Source organism: Coffea arabica, chromosome 1e (genome assembly GCF_036785885.1).
Source record: "Coffea arabica cultivar ET-39 chromosome 1e, Coffea Arabica ET-39 HiFi, whole genome shotgun sequence".
In the NCBI taxonomy this organism is placed as follows: Eukaryota; Viridiplantae; Streptophyta; class Magnoliopsida; order Gentianales; family Rubiaceae; genus Coffea; species Coffea arabica.
The window spans coordinates 51,387,563-51,407,422 of NC_092311.1; the positions used below are offsets into that span (position 1 = coordinate 51,387,563).

Here is a 19,860-nt window from a genome sequence, read left to right on the forward strand (position 1 = left end):
TATCAAAAAATAGAAAACAAAGATTAGTAAAATACATCAGATTACCTATAAATTTAACTCATCAAAAAAATCATTAGTTTGATATTTGGTTGCAATAAAAACTAGAGATAATAGTGGTAATTTTACAATTTTATTGGCAAAAAATTAAAATAAAAAGGAATAAGAAGGAAAAATAATGAAAAATAATTTTAAAGTCATTCTAAGTATAAGCATACTAAACAAGAGAATTTCATTAAAATATTTAAGGGTAGTATTATCATTTTAAATGATAAAGGAGGTATGTGTAATTTTTCAAATCTCAGAGGACTCAATAAAATTATCAAAAACCTTAGGGGAGGTTTCTGAAATTATCCCTTCCTTTTAATGCTACTTGGTTTGTTTACTACTATTAACTGTACCTAACGCAAGGAAATCTGTGCTGTGAATGAGTAAAATCTTAGCCATTCACTTGCATTACTACCTCTGCTAGGGCCCCAACTCCACCATCACCTTCACCTTCACCTTCACCTTCACCAGATGGCAGGTGCCACCCAGAAGCCTTTTGCGGGAATATATCTACTACAGTGGAATTGGAATGTAAATTTGCAGCAGGCTTGGTAAGAGGGTATCGGATTCGGGGAATGGAATGAACCCCATAAATGGTGTTTTGTTCACTGGAATGGGAATTGAAATCTTGGAATGATTTCTAAAAATTTGGTGTTTCTCCATTCCCAAGTATTTTGGTGGGGTTTGTTCGATTCCCAAGTTTGATTCCAAGAAACAAATCCAATTACATATTATAATTATACAATGATATAATTAATATTTATATATATTATATATTATAATATATACATATATAAAATATATTATAATTATAATATTAGTACATTATATAAATATATATTATAATTATTTAGTTAAATATAATTATATTTATATAATATATATTATAAATTTATTAATATTATATAATAATATATTTATAATATATATGTATATCTATAAATGTATATTATATGTGCATATAATTAAAATAAATACATGTATATAATATTAATAAATTATATAATTATATTTATATTTATTATTTTAAATATAATAATATATAATAACTATATCTAATTAATATGCATTATATTTATATAAAATATTAGTACAATTAATATTTATATATTATATAATTATAATTATATAATTATATTATAACTTTCATATAATTATAATTAATTATATATAATATTTAATTTAATTAGTTACAAACTTATAATAATGATATTATTATATTATTATATTATATATTATAATTATTTAGTTAAATATAATTATACTTATATAATATATATTATAAATTTATTAATATTATATAATAATATATTTATAATATATATGTATATTTATAAATGTATATTATATGTGCGTATAATTATAATATATACATGTATGTAATATTAATAAATTATATAATTATAATAATTATTATTATTTTAAATATAATAATATATAATAACAACTATATTTAATATGTAATATATATTACATTTATATAAAATATTTGTATAGTTAATATTTATATATATTATATAATTATAATTGTATATTTATATTATAACATTTGTATATTTATATTTAATTATATATAATATTTAATTTAATTAGTTACAAACTTATAATAATAATAATATTAGTTATATATATTATATAATGTATATTAATTTGTGTAATATAATTAATATTATCAATTATACTAATAATTATACATGTTTACTAATAAAAATTATTAATCAGTTAGACTAAATTTACTAATACATTTATACTAATATATTTAATTAGTAAAAATTTCTTATATCTCATTTACAAAGAGCCAATAACTATCATTTACAATGTGATTTATAATATATTTATTATATTCCATTCCGAAAGAGTCGACGAACCAAACATCAACTATAGTAATGATACACATTCCAGGTACTTAAACCAAACAAATGTATTGGAATGAATGACCTCATTCCAAACCCAAGATATCCGATTCCGAATCCGAATCCAATTCCGATGTGCGAACCAAACGCCACCTAAATACTCATATCAATAAATAAATAAATAAATAAAAGTCCATGATGAGGTCATCAAAATTATCTATCTTTGCTGGAAAAATGGTCGGAACTCTGAACCTAGGACTCCAAACCACTACGTACTGCCACGTCATGCACGTGGCACTAGCCCACAACGCGAACGCAACTGCAGATTAATTAACACTAAAATAAAAACTAACTGCATAGTAAATTTTTATTTTTATTTTTTTTGTTTTCCGGATAAGCTCATCAGTGCTGACAGAGTGACAGAAACTTCTTTTAAATTGAAAGCTTAAATGGCAAGCTAGCGGAAGCAATCTCTTAGTACATTTTCTTGCGGGAGTCCAGGCCCCTCTCTCCGTCTCAGTTCCTTAAACACGTAGACGGGGAGGAAAGGAAGCAATCATCATTCATCAATGGGCGGAGATAGAATTTTCTCCAACAATTTATCATCTGGTACCGGTATTTTTATCATCTACATACAGCTTTTCAGAGGTGAAAGTAAAAATTCTAATTCTGCTAGTATTTGAATTGCAGAAGACTTGGATCGTGAGTCTGAGTTCCCAGATCCATCACTTGATTTACCTACTTTTCTAAGGTTGGTAATTTTAGTTTCTTGATCGCTTGAAGAAAAAAAAAAATTTCGTTTCTTTTTCCTTCTAACGGGGGTGCTGATGACTAGTTTGATTTGGGTTCAGTGAGGACGGTTGGGGTGCCAAGGTGGAGACTGAGTCAGTGTTAAACCAGGAGGTTGGCTTGCTTTCTGGGGAATTTGGGGAAGTGGGTCATCAAAAGTCTTCCAAGTCAGTGACTTTTGAGGCCTGTCAGAGGCGGATACGCGCCATTTACGCTGAAGTTTTGGGCAGTTATGAGGAACTGCAGCGTCGGACTGGGAGTTTGGAGGAGGCCAAGAATAGAATATTGAGGTAACATTTAGTAAATGCGACTTTTGGGCCTATTATGCCTTGCTGTTTGATGGTGATGTAGATATGTTCATTTTTTGTTTTCCCATTATCATTCTGGAGTTTGCAAATCATAACCATTTACTACTTTCTTGATAAATTAAAGGAGAACCAGATTATACTTGAGAAAGTGCAAAGTTTTGGAGTTAATGAAGAATTCATAACTTGCATTGCGTCATGAATGATACTTTTGCCCGGAATTATCATGTAGTATTAATCACAACGTCGAAATCATGAACTGAAGGTTTTCTGTATGGGATGCCGGATTTTAAGTCTGAATCAGGTTTTGCCTTGGGCTTTTCTCTCGTTTAGCTGATTTGATCCATGTGCATCTACTACAGTCGAAAATTTGCCATCTTTCATGTGACTATTCAATGAAGTGAAGATTCTGTTGTAGTATGGCAATTTTAATCACTCAATATCAGGAATACAGTCTGCTTCTTACTCGTGACATAATTTGGTATCTATAGCACAATGTACTTGAGCTAGCAATACTGAGATTCAAAATGCATTTGTGCTGCTGAAGTTGTTTCTTTCCTTTCTCAGTTATACTCCAGGCTCATGGATACGAAAGTTTGGTGGCAGCAAATTGGGGGACTATCATGTGCCAGAGATAACATCACTCCTATTAGTTGGTCCTAAGGGATCTGGAAAAAGCAGTCTCATAAACAAAATATCCCGGGTGCTTGAGAATGACAAATATGCACCAGAAAGAGCTCAAGTATCATGTACTTTCCGTAGTTATGTCCAATTTCTTTAGATGCAATTCTGTAGAACTTGACATCATTTGACCAAAGTTTCATGGTTAAATGTTGCTTCTTCTTGCCAGATAATTCATCTGCTGGAGAAGGGACCTATTTCCTCCAGGAGTATGAAATCCCAAGAGGATCAAATTCTTTCTGCTTGTATGATACTCGTTGTTTGTCTGATGATTCATCTGAAAACACAAAAATCTTCAAGCAATGGATGACAAAGGGAGTTCGCAATGGGGAACTAGTTAAAAGGTCTAAAAGATTGTGTTGTAAATCTGTATGCATGCTAATATGACTGAGCAGACGCATATTTTTATTGAAAGGTTCTAGAATCTGGTCATTATGCAACTCTCTGGCTGACATATTTTGTTTGTCAGGCCTTCTGATGGTGCAATTGTAAAAGCTACCATTAAATCCAAAGCTCGCCGTAGTGGTAACCTTTCTGGTAAGGCCAGGGTGGTTAACTTTGTTGTAATGGTTGTTAATGGGCTCTCAGTATTGGAATCGATGGACAGCTACGATGAAGGAAAAAAACTGTACAATCAAATGATTGCTAAAGAGTTCAACAATCCATACTTATCATTTAAAGGTAATTTTCAACACACTGAATTTTGCATTGCATTTACCTATTGGGAATATTCCTTCCTGGAATAGAAATTGTAACTACCATGGGTTTCCAGTTCTCTGAAAGGGGAAGTTGTTTAAGATTCAAATAATTGGCTGTGTATGGTTTCTCAAGAACTCATGTTGTTTTGTCCAGCTCTCATATATGCTATGCTGTGTCTCTCCTTCGTTCTCATTTGGAGAAGATAAATATTGCTGGATGCAGAATAAACTTTGACCAACAAACGAGTTCTTTGTCATTGCCATTACAGCTACATCACCTCCTTAACGCATTTAACTCTTTAGTAACCATGTCTCAGTGTCTTTTCTTCTTTTTGGTTATTTTGGTTACTTTTGGATGACAGATCCCAACACATTTACTTTGATTTCCATTCAAAAAATTGATTAAACTGTTATCCATTTTCTCTCTTTTTTCTTTTCTGCCCCTCTCTTGAAGTGGTTTCTTTTCCCTCTGGACAGATGACAAGCCTGTTGTTGTCGTTACTCATGGAGATCTGCTTGCTCTTTCCGATCGTGTTAGAGTACGTGTCTACTTGGGTGAGCTGTTGGGCATCCCACCAAAAACGCAAGTTTTTGACATTGCTGGTGATCTGCTGAGAAAGTCTTCCTGTTATTGAACTTGATAAATAATAAACCTTTAGCTCATTAGTTCCTCGTCGACTGTTGTTTTTGCAGACTGCAATGACTCAGCAACTGAGTTGACAATAGCTGATCTTTTGTGCTATTGTCTTGAGCATGCTGATAAAAATCTTCCTCCCAATGCCGGCAAGGTCTGAGATTCTTGTCAACAATTGCATAGAAGGGTCTACATGTGTCTCTCTATTTCCACTTTTCCCATTTTAAGAGCATTTGGGTGGCATGAGGTTTCAGAAGTCATGTTTGCATGATTCCTCTCTTGATGTTATGTTTATGGATAACTGCACCCCCTTCAAATGCATGAACTCCAGTCTACTTGCTGAATACTGACGTAAGTTGAAAATGTCATGCAGATGCATACAACATCTCTCCGGGCATATCTGTTGCTGTTAATGGTGCTTGGTATTGGAATTATTTTTGCGTGGATGCAGAGTGGATGTTTTCATCGTCACAGCGCGCCTCCTCCCTCACACGTTGCTTTCGATTGGCATACAATTCGACACTTGTGGTTGGGCGTGGACTATGATTAGTTCACGGATCTCACTTTGTCAACCGCGTCATGTTAATAGAAGCTACTAATATACGTATTCTGAATAGTTGTGTGTGTGTGTGTATATACATACATATATATATATATATATATATATATATATGCGACAGCCGTCTGCAATTATTGTTGATTTTACCTTCGAAAGCTCTGAATGGTGCGGTTGGCTGTGGATTCCAATTAATATGTCAACCAAAACGGCAATTTCCCCCCTCGGAGAATCTTGAATTTGTCTTAAAGATTCAATTTTGCAAACCTGCTCCTTAGAACCTTAAAGAGAGATGCAACAGAATCAAACCTGCATGAGCAAAGCGATCTCTGGCTGCATTGCTCCTCCGGCCTGGAGTCGCTTAAAGCAGACGTCAACTTTTACCCATGGAACGTCTAACCTACTCAATAATGGTGGACACAAGCCACGTCCAAAATCTGACGATTTCAAGGATTGGGCACGCAATGTGATAAATGGTTTGTGTTTATCTGCTAACTTTGAGTAGGTTAGACGTTTCATGGGTAAAAGTTGACGTCTGCTTTAAGCGACTCCAGGCTAGAGGAGCAATGCAGCAAGAGATGAGCAAAGGTAAAAGTTGACGTCTGCTTTAAGCGACTCCAGGCTAGAGGAGCAATGCAGCAAGAGATCGCTTTGCTCATGCAGGTTTGATTCTGTTGCATCTCTCTTTAAGGTTCTAAGGAGCAGGTTTGCAAAATTGAATCTTTAAGACAAATTCAAGATTCTCCAGAAATACAAAATGTGTCCGTTCCCAATCCTTGAAATCATCAGATTTTGGACGTGGCTTGTGTCCACCATTATTGAATTCACAATAAATGAAGCAGAAGTGAACGTCGACACAACTGCAGAACGCGAGGAAGAGTTTGCTAGAGTGGAAGCCTGGAATATAATGTAACAGATGTTTTGACCAAATTTCATATGTTAGATGCTACCATCTACTGCTCAAGACCCAAGATGAGAAGATCGAGTAAAGTAAGGACAAAAACACAGCATTAGAGGATGCAACGCAAGGCGAAACTTCATTAAATGTATAAAAGAAAAGTGGGAGGATATTTGGATATTGGTCAAAAACTGGAGTGACAACAGTCACTGGTACATTAGAGGCCACAAAGGCCACTTTTCTGTTACAGATGAAGGTAAATATAAAGTTTTAAAAAAGGAAAAACAAAAATAGGAAGCCTTCGCGTGTGAAAGAGTCTCCTCCAAAAACTAAAAGGTGGAGAAAAGAAACAAATGCTGTTAAGGCGCCTGCACTGAAACTCTGCAGCCTCACGGGAACTTCAGGACCAACTGAAACTCCCAACACTCGCTCCAAGAAAAAAAAAACCTCCAAGAGTTGTTTTACTGAGAATGAATATGCATGCAGATTTTCCACCCCATGCCTGAGAATCGGAAAAGCAAAGGCCTACTCAACTATTATTGGCGTCCATCTACTACAGGCATATAATGGAACTATACGTGACAAGAATACCACATTTCCAGCGTCTGGCAATCATAATCCAGATTGACAAGAGTTTGGAATGCTGTGCAAAAATTTAGCCCTTGCAGTAGAGTCGGTTGAAAATTGGCCCAAGACAGCAATTGTAGCAGTATTGCTGCCAAACTTTTCAATTCCTCTAGAGATCATACAAGTGTGGTTAGCTTCCACCACCACCATTACATCTTCACCCAAAAGGGATGACGCAGTTTCAGCAATTTGCCTGGTGAGCCTCTCTTGTACTTGGAGTTTGAAGCCATAGAAATGTACTATTGACTGTAACAAGGATCTTCCAATTGGAATGCCACCCGCAGCACAATAATAGCCTATATGCACAACACCATGAAAAGGAAGTAGATGGTGTTCACACTGGGACCAGAATGGCAAATTCAGCTCCGAACATAAATGTTCTTCACCAAAGCTGATATCGCCATCAGGCTTCATGGAATCTCTTTGATTTCGAACTAACCCATTCAGCTTCATCTCCAAATTACAATTTTGAAAGTTCATCAGCCAGGTCACAAAGCGAGCAGGGGTTCCTATAAGCTCTTTTCTTGATGGGTCTTCACCAAGAGACCGAAGAATTGAAGCTACAGCACTCATCATTGCTGAATTGGCTGGAGCTATCTTTGTAAAAGAATGAGATGGGCACCAACACTGGTCAGAGCCATTAGCATGTATATTCGCTGTGTTTATGCCTCTGAACCTTAAGAGGCTGAGAAAGTCGGCCCAAACATCAGCTTTCCCATCTTCAAACACTCCAGAACCCGAACTTACAAGTAACTTTATCCATCCTTCATGGTTTGAATCAAGAAAGGCTGACTCAAATTTGGGAAAGTGAATGTGTGAGCACTGGAGTACAACAGCAACACCTGCTGGTTTGATACCATGCTGCAAGGCTTTACAGACTTCATTTGCTAGACGCTGTGGATCTTGGAGGCGTTTTGCAAAAACATCAGCTACTCGAGAGAACTTGCTAAGACCTACAACCCTTTGTCCAGATGGAACATAGCCCACATGACACTTTATATGGAAGGGAAGCAAGCAAGACTCACAGTAGGAGAAGAGATCTAGATCTCGAACTATTACAAGCCCACCAGCTCCCCCAGCATGCCCAATTTTATTATCCAATCCAACCTCAGGAAACAACGCACTATGGACAACGTCCTTTGCCTTTTCTCTATAGCCTGGACAAAGCAGGGAGAGGTTTAATCAGATTCCTGCTCATCGTACCTCAAATTATAACAATGTCGGATATTCTTCAGTCGGATATTCTTCAATTATTCATATTTGAGACCTAACGATAAAGACACAATTGGCAGAAAAACATTTGAAAAACGTAAATGCTCTGGAAAAAAGTAATAGGACAAAAGAAAACGAGATTTGCATCAGGTCCTCACCACAACATACTCTAACAAGAAGAAATGTCACTGCAATTATTTTAACGAGTTGAAGCTAACTCAGTGCTACTTCCTTTCACACAATCATATAAGCTAAATGCCAGATGTATATCTTCGCAACTTACTATACATTGAGAAACTGATGCGAATCTCCGCAAGTTACTACACAATGAGAAAACTAATGCAGCATGAAGAGCAATGCTGCAAATCGTAAAAGATAGTCTATCTACAAGTACAAAGGTATGTACACAAGCTATTGCTGCACTGTTTACAGCATCGGTGAGAAAAAGTTTTAATATCACAGCACAGACTCTATCTGCCACTAGAAACAACACCTCGCCAACTGCTGGTTGCATGATAATACATGAAACAGTGAAGCAAGTAAACTCGTTATAGTAATTGCAGAATATCCACATATACGAATTAAAATATATATTGATATATGGAGATCTGCATCAGCTACTATCAATCAACAAAGACCACCCCCCCCCCCCCCCCCCCCCAAAAAAAAACTCCAATCTAAAAAAAAAAAAAAAAAGAAGGACAAAGAAGTTTCACCTCTAGTCCCTTCCCTGAGGGCCTTGGCCACACGGAGAGGAGTCTTTCGGATTCCTTCTCGATTGATATCCTCACCAAGACCTTGCAAGAGGACTCTGACAGCATCCTCAATGGCAGGGGTCTCAGGTTCTCCTCCCTCTAAACCCAGCTCAACACATCCCCCAAGGTTCACTCCATTCTCTAGCTCTGCATTGAAATGCCCCTCATCTAAAGCTCCCATTGACCCACCACCACTACAACCCAACCTCGAAACCCAATTTAGGATTCTGCCCAATCCAATCCAAAGTTCCAAACTTTTCAGATAAATAAACAAAACCCACAAAAATTTCACCCAAAAGATTCAAACTTTGGCCAAAAGAAACAACGAACCCAGATCAAAGCAAGTAAAATCAAAGCAAATCAAATGGTTAGCAGTTCTTGCAGGGCAGCGAGAAAAAATGGAGGGAAAGACAAAAAGGAAGAAGGGATTGTAGGGCTGTTATTGAGTTGGGAGGGATGAGGAGAAGAAACAAAGGACAGGGGTGAGAGATTTGTGCTGGCTAACAATTCTTGTTTTGCAACTATCGCTAATACACGGCTACTCCATATAAAAACGTAGGGTTGCCGTTGATATTGGAATGTGTGGAAGCCCAGAGGCACTGAGAAATTCGTACTATTTATCATTTTTTTTTCCCTCATCTTACACTAGAAATACTTGCAATTTTCCTCATCGGAAATGTGGGTCCGCCTGAGAATGCTCTTTCTACAAGCGGCCGGGGGGTTGGTTAGGAGCTAATTTTCATATTCTAGGTGTGCTTTTAAACGGATTTCTCAAAAAAGAGTCAACACTACAGATTTGGTGGCGGTGCTGCATTGGCCTTAGGGGGTGGTCTGGTCATTTAACAGCAGTTGTTGTTGCTTTAGAGTTAGGTCCTGGAATAAGAGTAAGGGGAAATACTAAAATACCAAACCAATTGGCAATTAGGCGATTAGGCGATTTGATACGTGGGACCATTTTTGTTTGGACCCGCGATGGCAATTGGGGTTGGGGAACGAAGTCGTACAGCCCACCAACCCACTAATGTGAATTGTGATTTGTATGGTTTTTTAGCTTGCAAACTGTCAATAAGTGTTGGAATACACGGAACTCAGGGGCCAACAGCCTCTTGGGCAACCTCCAGTGGAGTGAGAGTTCAAGGGTTCATATTATATCATTTTAATTGTGATTGTCTCTTATTTGTGACTTCTTTTGATGAGAAATTTCTTTTGATAAGAAATTTCGTCGATTCCTCGTTTCTTGGACTAGACTAAAATAAATTATATAAATATTATTATTGTGATAAAAAAAAACACGAAACTCACGGATCTAATTTAATGATGAATGAATGAAGCTTATAATTTTACCAACTCATCTCGTACCCTATATATATAAACACACACTAGTGTTGAGGACGCACACAAATGTTTGTATAACTAATAAAAGAAATTTGTGTCAAAATTTTTGAGTATATTTGAAATCATTTTCAAGAGATTTAGTTTTATGTTCTAATAGTAAAATGCAGAAAATTCACTAAAATAAAATATTTAAACAAATAATTATTTAGTAGTAATTCATAATAAATTACTAAATAACTTGAAAATAAATTATATATATATATTAGTTGAAAGAATGATACCATGGGTAATTTAGAAAGAACATAAATTGCTACAAACAAAAATTTTTCACCAACTTCTCCCTCTCCCTTTGTATAAAGTATATAGATAATGTACAACTTCATTCAACTATTGTACATGGGAATGTAAAATGTTGATGTCTGTTATTATTCCACGAGGGGAATGTCCTTTTGAATTTTGACCACATCAATTAAATAAAAGTATTATAGACTTTATTAAATTTCTGATTAGCCCTCTTAGGAAAATTATAATAAAAATAAAGGGTATGGTTATGATTATCCTCTTACGTGAGTAAAAAAATTCAAGAAAAATGACATTCAAAAAGAAGGAAGCGCTATTAATATTTCTTGGTGCATAATAGTATTGTTCATTTTGTTTTTCTACTTTTGAATTGTTACAAACAAAATGTGTTCGTATGAAATGAAACGCTCAAAACTAGCTTTTAACAAAAGCTCTAAAAAGTTACTAGATCAAGAGTTGATATTATTGTAAAATCTCTTTGGTCAATTTGGCAAAATCTCCTTTAATAAAATTTGCACCAAACTTCACCCTCATATTTTACACTTCTTTGTAAAGATATTCAACAATTGCCAACCTTTAAGTTGGAATGGAAGAGATGCAAAAAGTAGGACTTTTCCCCATTGGTTATAGAGTCTTAATGGTCCTCATTCCCCACTGGTTACGGGTTTGGAAAATTAGGTCTCGTCGGGTTTGGAAAATTAGGTCTCGTCGTGTGTGAAGTTCTGAACAATCTACTTGAAATTGTCCAAACTCTAAAGTCGAAATTGGTAAAATTAAAAACTGCAAATTTGCAATCAAGACTTTAATGACACACAAGTTGTAATTAGTGAAGATAAAGAAACCTTCTTATCTTATAAGCTAAGACGATCGAGCCAATGAAGGAAAGAGCTGTTACGTTCTTCTATATTTTTTGGCCAGTTTTTTCTTTTCTTATCTTTTCTCTATTGATTTTTCACAAAAATATCACCCTATTTGTTTAGTGGTCGACAATTATACTGGTATAAGGGTATATATATATAGATAAATAAGTTACTTAATTCTATATAGAAAATGATTTTTAAATAAATTAGGTCTCCGATGCAACTCTTAATTATTGTAGAAGAGTTAATCTTATTTGCATCATAAGTACTTGAAGTTTAATTTGTATCACAAATTAAACTATAAGTTATTAAAACTTTTCATTTAATTTCCCACTATAAAAGTTATTAAAACCAAAAGGTTTGATGTTGAAGGACTAACTCTCGCCAGTCACCACTAGTAGCATTTAAAAAAAAAAAAAAAAGGGTCTCTTTTCACTGCTCTTGACGATCGCCGCGATGGAACCTTCCCGGCTTCCAGATCCCACTGCTTGCCAGTTCCGCCGATTCCACCCCCACCACCACCACCACCACCATCCGCTCCCTCATCACCACCATTACTATCACGTGTTGCCTCAATGCCCATTGCACAGCTACATACTTGGCTTCAATAATTATCATTCGCCCACATGCCGTGCTTCCGCTCGTTCCCATCCCCCATCTCAAAACCACCCACAAACCGCCCTTTCTTTTTATCCACCCCAAACCACTCTCAATTTTCAGATTTCCGGCTCCAAACCATCCGAATTTAGTACCCAGTAAGTCTTTCTTCCATTATAAATTTTTAGCAGAGTAAAAGTAACTTAAATGAGCGTTATAACAGGATTTTTTTAAGCCCATTGCAACTGAGTTCCTTAGGTGAGATTATGTTTATTATTACTGTTTGCAAGGAATTTTAACTTTAAGCATATTCGTGGCTGGCTATGACCTTGGAAAATGTTTTTTTTTTTTTTATATTGCCTCTTCTTTTATTGATTTCGTTGGTGACTCGGCCAGAGGCGTGGCGCACAAGGAGGATGAGGAACTGGAAGAAGAGGAACATCAGCAGCTGTACGAGGAGGAGGAAGATGAGGAACAAGACCCAGTGTTTGTTCTGACTGATGAATGGAGGGAATTCTTTGCAAAGTCTGAAGCTAAGAGAAGACTAGGTCAACCTTAATTACTTGCTACTCCTCCCTAAGAACCCCCCAGCCCCCCCAAAAAAAAAAAAAAATTTACTACTCAGCAATTCCAATTCTCACAAAATTTGCCTAACTAACACGACGGTAACTTAAATGGACTATGTGCAGCCAAGAAGCAATCTAGAAAAGAGGGGAAGAATCGGATGGAACAATGATCAGCAACCAAGAAATCATCAGTAGGAGAGCGCTCAATTTCCGGAGTTGCTAGGTGATTTTAAGGTCAGGAGTTGGTCGATGCGTGATCAAGATTTCCCCTTTACTTGCTTGTAGCACCACATTCATCTTGTTTGTAGAGTAAAAAGTGTTTTGAGTTGTTGACTTGAGGTCCCTCTGTTTTTGAAACAGTTATTTTGTCCTTCGTTTCCGAGGCTTGGGCAGGGGCGGGGGACTTTTGTATGATCAAACAATAATGCACCAGTTCATTTGTTTTGGAACAATGATGAATTCTTCAATAAAATAGTGCAGTCTGGAAGCCGCATCACCTACATATCTAATCAAATGGGCTTAGTTCGCATTCTTAGCAAAGGAAGTTAAACAAACAGCGGAAATAACGCTTTCAGAAGGATCAATTTGACGCCAGACCTGATTTGTTACCACCCTCAAATACTCGACTCTTGATTTAGGAGCACCAGTATTTAAGAGTCTTGAATACAAAGAGAATGTCGTGAACATCCTGCTGAGATTTTTGCTAACATCTACGATGCGAGTAATAGGCTACAACAACAACTCTAAAAAGCATCATTCAACCGAAGCGCACTACCTTATATGCATAAAAACCCAAACTCTAAGCGAAGCTTCACTTGCAGCAGCAAGAATGAGCCGCGCCGTCCCTTCTCTTTTTCATATTTACTCGCTCTTCTTTTGACTGCATCAGCCGTATTGAGTAGTCCATACAAACAAAAACAGCAGTTACTATCAATGAGCGACACTGTCCCTTCTCGTTTTTCAGTCCTATTCAGCCTATTTTTGAATGCATCATCTGTACCTAGCGTCAGTCCATACAAACGGAAACAGCAGGAGTGATTGGTTTGTTGGACTCTTATTTGTTCAATTTGATCATTGCGGCAGCCACCCTCTCATCAGTGATCATTTTGTGGCTATCATAGAAATCTAATATCTCGATTGCAATGTTTTTCACCTGCCAAAACCAACATGTTTTATTAATCAGAGCACAAAATTGAAAGCAACATTTGAATCACAAGCACTCATGCTTCATGCTGCTAGACGATATCTGTCAGCATGGGTATTGCATCTCTTTCACCTTTAACAAAAATAACCCAAAAAAAAAATGTTATTGCTCATATTTTGCTATGAAATCAATGCTTCCAAATGCTATTCTTGTGTAGCAAATAGGTTGAGTAATAAAACTGCTATTATCCAACTTGGCTCACTTATCACCTGGTAAGTTGGTAACCATTTACCAGAAACACTGCATTGGCAGAAATATGTCTGTGCTTGTGAAGTTTCAAAGTAACTGCAAAAAGATCTAACTTTCTACTTTCTAACAAAAGAAGGACCACATCTATCTAACTTGGGTGGTACCTGGGGATTACACGTAGTGATATGGTTGAGATACTGCATAATATACAGATCAACCGTTTAGTTTCACAATGCCAAGGGTTCTGGACAAAACTGGGTTCAGCCCATTAAATGCAACTAGTTGATGCCATTAAATGGATAGAAAATTTAATCTACTGATGCATCCACAGATAAAATAGATGAATGAAAAGGTCAACTTTAAAAAAACAAAAAAAAAAAAGCACTGGACTTACCACATTCATATCAACCCGAAGCTCTTCAAACCAGGCAGTGTTTTCTTTATCTTTAAGCACACTTGCAATATATATGCAGGCTAGTGCAATCAAGTGCGGAGGATGTACAAGAATCAGATCCATCTTATAGGTGTCATTGACAATTCCCCTGTATCATTAGAAATTTTAAACCAATATCATCAATTATTTCACAATATATTCTCCATTTCTACCAACGACTTCACATTATAAAACATATGAAGTGCATGTACTCTGTATTTAGTTCTCCTTCCCTTTTCTCTATTGGAAAGAAAAATGGCAGAGGCACAAAAGAACTTCATCATAACTTTGTCCTAGATGACATTCTTATATGAAAATGTCTCATCTATATCCTCGGGGAATAGACGGACTACTTTGGAACTTAGGCACCTGTTTAGTTATTTCTCGAAACAGACCAATCCACCTACTGGGTTTTCATACTACACATTTAAACTCCACCCTAATCATATATTTACTACTGGAACACTATGAAAGAATGAATGGTTTGATTTACACATTCTATCAAATAGAAACCACATGCCAAGAGATGTTGACAATTGAGCAGCAGGAAGAAGGAACTCTACAACTGGCATCAAGTCAATATATAGAAATTAAAAGATTATGTACAGATGCAAGTTAAAACAGGTTAATGGAACATCCACACATTCGAAGTTGCAAAAATAACAAACGGAAATTAGACAAGCTATAAACAGTTAAGTTACCAAGTTAACTGAGTTGTGTCGCCCATGTTTGCATCCTGCAGCAACCTGACAGGTAAAGTTCCAGGGAAGACAATGAGTAAAGTTACCAAATATTGTCATGAAACAAATGTATAACAATGAACATTAAATCATTCAACTGTAAGCTGTTCCCAGTAAAAACAATACTGGGGTCTTTGAAGATGTTGTGCATTATGTGGCACTTACAATAATAAAAGGCAAGACAGAGCTCAAATTAGTTCATATAGGTAACAAAATGGAAACTAACGATCAACAAAAAAAAAAACACACATCCTCAAATGGAAAGAGAGGGAGATGATGAGTATGAAATTTGAGCTATTCTAGATGTTGAGTTGTACCCTTTAGCCTTTCCTTATCAACAATACAGCTAACGCTCAACAACTAAATCACCATATAGCAAGTCAAAACTGATTGCAGGATAGAAGAAAATTAAAAGTTGGGGACTCTGAAGGTCAATTAAACATCCTAGAGATTCTGGTTTGTTTGTCCAATTCTGGGTGCTGCCGAGCCTATGCATCTATTTTGTTAGATTCAAGTGGCCCTGCTTTGTAATTCACCTGTTACATTCAACAAAATTTTATTAAAGTCCCAGTGCCAGAAATATTTTGTTTAAAATAACAGAAGAAAAGCTAAGAATACAAATATCCTCATTTGTAAATTTATTTACTTTAGCTCAAGGATTAGAGGACTAAATACATATCCAACTCATGGGCTTCCAAAGCGTATGAGAATTTATGCAACAGCAACATCATCATTATGAGATTTCCAACATCTATCCTCATAGCTAAATATGCAAGTCTATCCAAATCCTGAGAATTAATACAAAAACTAATTGAAAAAGAGATAAAATTCTGGCCCACAAGCATCTTTGTACAAGAGAATGCAAAACTTGACAAAGCTGAATTTTCATGGGCAACATAGGGTTCCTATAATTATACGCATACTTACTGAGACAATGCACGATATGGATGGAATACGACAAGATAATAATTTAGGGCTTCCAGAATTTTCATCTCCATTTCAAGTATGTCTTTAATTTCATATCTGTACTTATCATCCGAATCTGCAAAGACAGATAGCGAACTCTCATAAGTTGACAACATACTTTGCTATAAAAACAAGCTTCAGACGAAAGCAATTTGCAAATCAATTAAAACAACAGAAAGCAATCTGCTATCAGTCTCAATTCGAGCTACTTACGTAATTTCTTAATGTAAAATACTAAGAGACGGGCCTGTACAGTGCTTTCTTCTGCTTTTGATGCCAAGTACAAGCAAGTTGGGGCAACAAGACGAGGATCATATTCAGTCAATGCCCTCCTGAGAAAACAAGATCATTCGTTCAGTGAGCTTTGAATTTGGTTATTTCCCGGTTGAAAACTGTGGAAGCATTCGTTTAAAGAATTTTTTTGTTTCTCCTTTTCCATTTTTATTGCTCTTGTAGAGAGGGCAAGTAACTGCCGATATAGCACATAGAAGCCTATGACAAACATGATGTCTAAATGTTTGGCTTGGATGAAAGCAAATAAAGTGTTCAAATGAAGCAAGTTAAGATAGAATATTTCTCAGAAATCGGTGCATCTTAACTGAACTTCAATTCGAACAAATTACTTTCAGTTAACATAGGAAAACTTGTACCTGACATAGACACGTCTCATGTATGTAATGGCAGTAGCCACCACCCTGAAAGTTGGCCAATGGAGCAGAGATCACTATGCAATCATCATGGAAATAAATTAAAGACCTTTGAAGTAAGGTAGTTATAGAAAATGCTTCCTTCAAAATTTTCTTTGAAAACTGATATTTAGTTTCCAAAATTTTGACAGATTATGAGCTTAACTGCCACCTACGGGGAGACAAAGGACTGAGTAATTTCGAGATGCAGGACAGAATAAAAGCCAACATGAATTTGTCTAGATGACAGCCGATTCGATTTTGTAGGAAACAAAGAGACTTAACAAACAAATCTGATGAACAGGGAAAAAAAAATGAGATCACACCTTTGCCTGACTTTCACATTTTGAGCCAATTTTGCAATATCTGGAAAAAGAATGCAAATATTAAGACAATCAGAAAAGTCCAGATTCTACACAGCAGATATGTTGTCCCCAATTATACAGGAAAAGCCATTTCTGGAACGGTAGAGCTGAGATCAAACAATGGTATCTAAAAAGTAGATATCTTCAAAGTACAATTTGAAAACAAAATTTTACAACAGCATGACAAAATGGAAATCAATGCACAGAAATTATGCAACAGAAATTTTGTATTTCTTACAGATTTGAGACATTCTCATTAAGACCAAAAGAACTTAAAAGACTTAACTAATCGTAATATTAATGCAAATACAGAAAAGAGTAAGAAGGAAAAGCTACAATTGGCCATGTGCAGCTTGATGAGCTTAAAATCTTCAATACTGATGCCTCTTTCTTTGTCAATCTGATGTACCCCGTCAACCTCTTCGGGATCCAAAAGCTGTTTGCTAAAGAATCAAGAAAAAGAAGGCTCAAGACAAAAACAAGAATGAACTCGAAAGAAAATTCAATGTGATGGACGGGGAGAAATGATAGTAACAATTACGGGCAACAGAGTTAGTAATTTACTAGTGAGATGATGTCCAAAAATTCGCAGCCATGGTTTTTTTTTCCTCTTTTTGTAACCAAGAATTCACTTCCAATGGAGAGCCTTTTGCATCAGAAATCAATCGGAACGGAAAAGGGGAAGGGAATGGCGGCGAACCCTGCTCCGACGACGTTCTTTTCTCACTTTGACCCACATACGGTTATTATAGAATTGGGCTGTGGAGAAAGTTTAAATTTGGGCTGCAATTTCTGTAGTCCAGCCCAACGAACCAAAATTCATGAACATTTAGGATGCAAAAGTTTGGGTTAAAGGACTGGGTTTTTAATTGGCTGTAGCTTAAGGAAGAGAGTTGGGATGTCTATCTAATCTATAGTCGAGACTTGAGAGGGAAGCCTTTGACGATGGATGAGGCTTATGCAATCTGTGTTACACTTGGATCCTAGGCTTTTTTAAAAAATTGGGCCAGAGAGAGAGAAGAAGGAGGGGGGAGTGGAGAATAGAGTAAGTGATTGTACTCTGTAAATTCTAAACATGCATGTCGCTAACATTTACGACCGATGCCAGATAAAAGGTTGTTTGAGTTTCAACGAGTCCTTGACGAAGTTTGGATTGCTTGTTTAGTTTTGTTGTGAAACCTTTTGGATTTTTTTTTTTTAAAAAATACAATGAAACCTTAATAAAATTTAGGCTTTGTTTGGAAAGCAAATTTTCAAAGAATAATTGCTACGTTTTCTGTAAACATATTTTTTAATCACCTTTTAATTCACATATATCAAATCGTCGCAGTGATTTTTCTACAAAAAAATTCAAATCCAAACAAAATTTGCTAATTGTTTTCTAACTCACATTTTTGTTTTTGATTTTTTTTTTTAGCAGGGAAGGAGCGCGACTTAAAAGCAGGAAGGAGACAGAAGATTTGAACCCAAGATCTCTATAAGTCCACATATCTCAACATTAGTCACTAGATAGATATCTCTTCGACAATTATTTTTACACTCACATATATCACATTTTAAAGAAATATTATTATAATGTTATTTTTTCACTGTAAAAAAAAAAAAAAAAAACTCCCAAGAGAAAACATAAAAATTTTAGTCATACTAGACTACCTGATATTTTCTTATGCATCTTAGCCTCCACAGATTTCTTTCTTTCTTGAACATTCACGGCCTTGTGGCGTTGCTAAAGAACAACGTTACAAATTGAGTACTAGAAGTAGCATTCTTAGGTCTGCCAGAAGAAAGAAGCAACATCCCGAGGATGGGTTGCTCAATGGCATTATTTTGTTTGCGTAAATTGCTGGATTGCTTTATATTAGTATATATTAATAAAATATTAAATAGCATGGATAATAATTTTTAAGGATTTCCTAAAATTTATTTGGGGAGTTATTTAATTGTTGAAGTAAGGCCTCCTCAGCCGTCCTAAAGGTTGAAGCCCGACAACGTCGGGGCACGTGGGCTGCAGTAACTGGGACCGGGGAGGGGCATCAATTGGCCAACACAACTGATAAGCTTGTCGTCTACGAATTAAATTATTTGCGTTCCCAACATCCTTATCCTCAGAAAATTCGGTGACGGTATCTGCATCGGAGGTGACTCACCGCCACATCTCTGCTAGTGTCTTGAAGTGAAGATTTTGCAGCTTTGGACGATTGCACCTACGTACATTAAAGTTTAAACGGGAGGAGTTAAAAGCTTCCGACATGAGAACGATAAATCAGATCACAACCAATTGATTAGTCCTTTGCGTTTTGTTAATTTATTATGGAGACAAGCTAGGGATCATGCAATGCAATGCAATGCGGATAACGAAGAATATGACATGGAATTTGGGACCCCCTGATGCATCACCATGCATGTGGCCCGGCCGACCAACCGCACAACGGGAAAAGCAATTCGGGACCCCACTCATCATCATATCATGTTACTGTGCTTGCGAATGCAGTGATGACACCTAGTGTTGAGACCTCTTATTATTATTATTATTAGTATTTTTTTTTCATACTCCAATGTACATATA

General features: G+C 36.1%; 4 protein-coding genes and 1 long non-coding RNA gene across 7 annotated transcripts; 2 read left to right on the forward strand and 3 right to left on the reverse strand.

Moving 5' to 3' along the window:
• The first annotated feature begins 2,340 nt into the window (after positions 1 to 2,340).
• On the forward strand, positions 2,341 to 5,719 carry LOC113713452 (uncharacterized). 2 transcript variants are annotated; one of them, XR_011820185.1, is made up of 9 exons: positions 2,341 to 2,507; positions 2,589 to 2,649; positions 2,750 to 2,977; positions 3,560 to 3,741; positions 3,843 to 4,017; positions 4,143 to 4,354; positions 4,849 to 4,954; positions 5,065 to 5,159; positions 5,379 to 5,500. XR_011820185.1 is itself a non-coding variant. In XM_027237183.2 (9 exons), exons 1-9 carry the CDS (start codon positions 2,468 to 2,470, stop codon positions 5,553 to 5,555), a joined length of 1,296 nt encoding a protein of 431 aa, XP_027092984.1. In that variant the 5' UTR covers positions 2,343 to 2,467; the 3' UTR covers positions 5,556 to 5,719. The 2 variants fall into 2 exon arrangements, 1 of the variants encoding a protein (XP_027092984.1); XM_027237183.2 differs by having other exon boundaries at positions 2,343 to 2,507; positions 4,849 to 4,974; positions 5,379 to 5,719.
• Positions 5,720 to 6,571: 852 nt separating this feature from the next.
• LOC113713462 (GTP cyclohydrolase 1) lies at positions 6,572 to 9,858 on the reverse strand. Its single transcript, XM_027237192.2, has 2 exons — positions 9,015 to 9,858; positions 6,572 to 8,243 (listed from the first exon to the last, which is right to left on the reverse strand). Exons 1-2 carry the CDS (start codon positions 9,232 to 9,234, stop codon positions 7,072 to 7,074), a joined length of 1,392 nt encoding a protein of 463 aa, XP_027092993.1. The 5' UTR covers positions 9,235 to 9,858; the 3' UTR covers positions 6,572 to 7,071.
• Positions 9,859 to 11,927: 2,069 nt separating this feature from the next.
• On the forward strand, positions 11,928 to 13,213 carry LOC113713481 (uncharacterized). The gene is made up of 3 exons (XM_027237211.2): positions 11,928 to 12,303; positions 12,542 to 12,693; positions 12,835 to 13,213. Exons 1-3 carry the CDS (start codon positions 12,005 to 12,007, stop codon positions 12,879 to 12,881), a joined length of 498 nt encoding a protein of 165 aa, XP_027093012.1. The 5' UTR covers positions 11,928 to 12,004; the 3' UTR covers positions 12,882 to 13,213.
• Positions 13,214 to 13,312: 99 nt separating this feature from the next.
• LOC113713471 (cyclin-C1-2) lies at positions 13,313 to 18,025 on the reverse strand. 2 transcript variants are annotated; one of them, XR_011820198.1, is made up of 10 exons: positions 17,859 to 18,025; positions 17,631 to 17,737; positions 17,256 to 17,295; positions 16,894 to 16,938; positions 16,457 to 16,575; positions 16,205 to 16,319; positions 15,239 to 15,283; positions 14,499 to 14,646; positions 13,712 to 13,864; positions 13,313 to 13,591 (listed from the first exon to the last, which is right to left on the reverse strand). XR_011820198.1 is itself a non-coding variant. In XM_027237202.2 (9 exons), the coding sequence occupies exons 1-9, from the start codon at positions 17,888 to 17,890 to the stop codon at positions 13,766 to 13,768; spliced, it is 750 nt and encodes a 249-aa protein (XP_027093003.2). In that variant the 5' UTR covers positions 17,891 to 18,024; the 3' UTR covers positions 13,313 to 13,765. The 2 variants fall into 2 exon arrangements, 1 of the variants encoding a protein (XP_027093003.2); XM_027237202.2 differs by having other exon boundaries at positions 13,313 to 13,864; positions 17,859 to 18,024.
• On the reverse strand, positions 15,566 to 16,198 carry LOC140013120 (uncharacterized). Its single transcript, XR_011820199.1, has 2 exons — positions 15,924 to 16,198; positions 15,566 to 15,813 (listed from the first exon to the last, which is right to left on the reverse strand). It is a non-coding gene; the product is annotated as an uncharacterized lncRNA (long non-coding RNA).
• Positions 18,026 to 19,860: the final 1,835 nt, after the last annotated feature.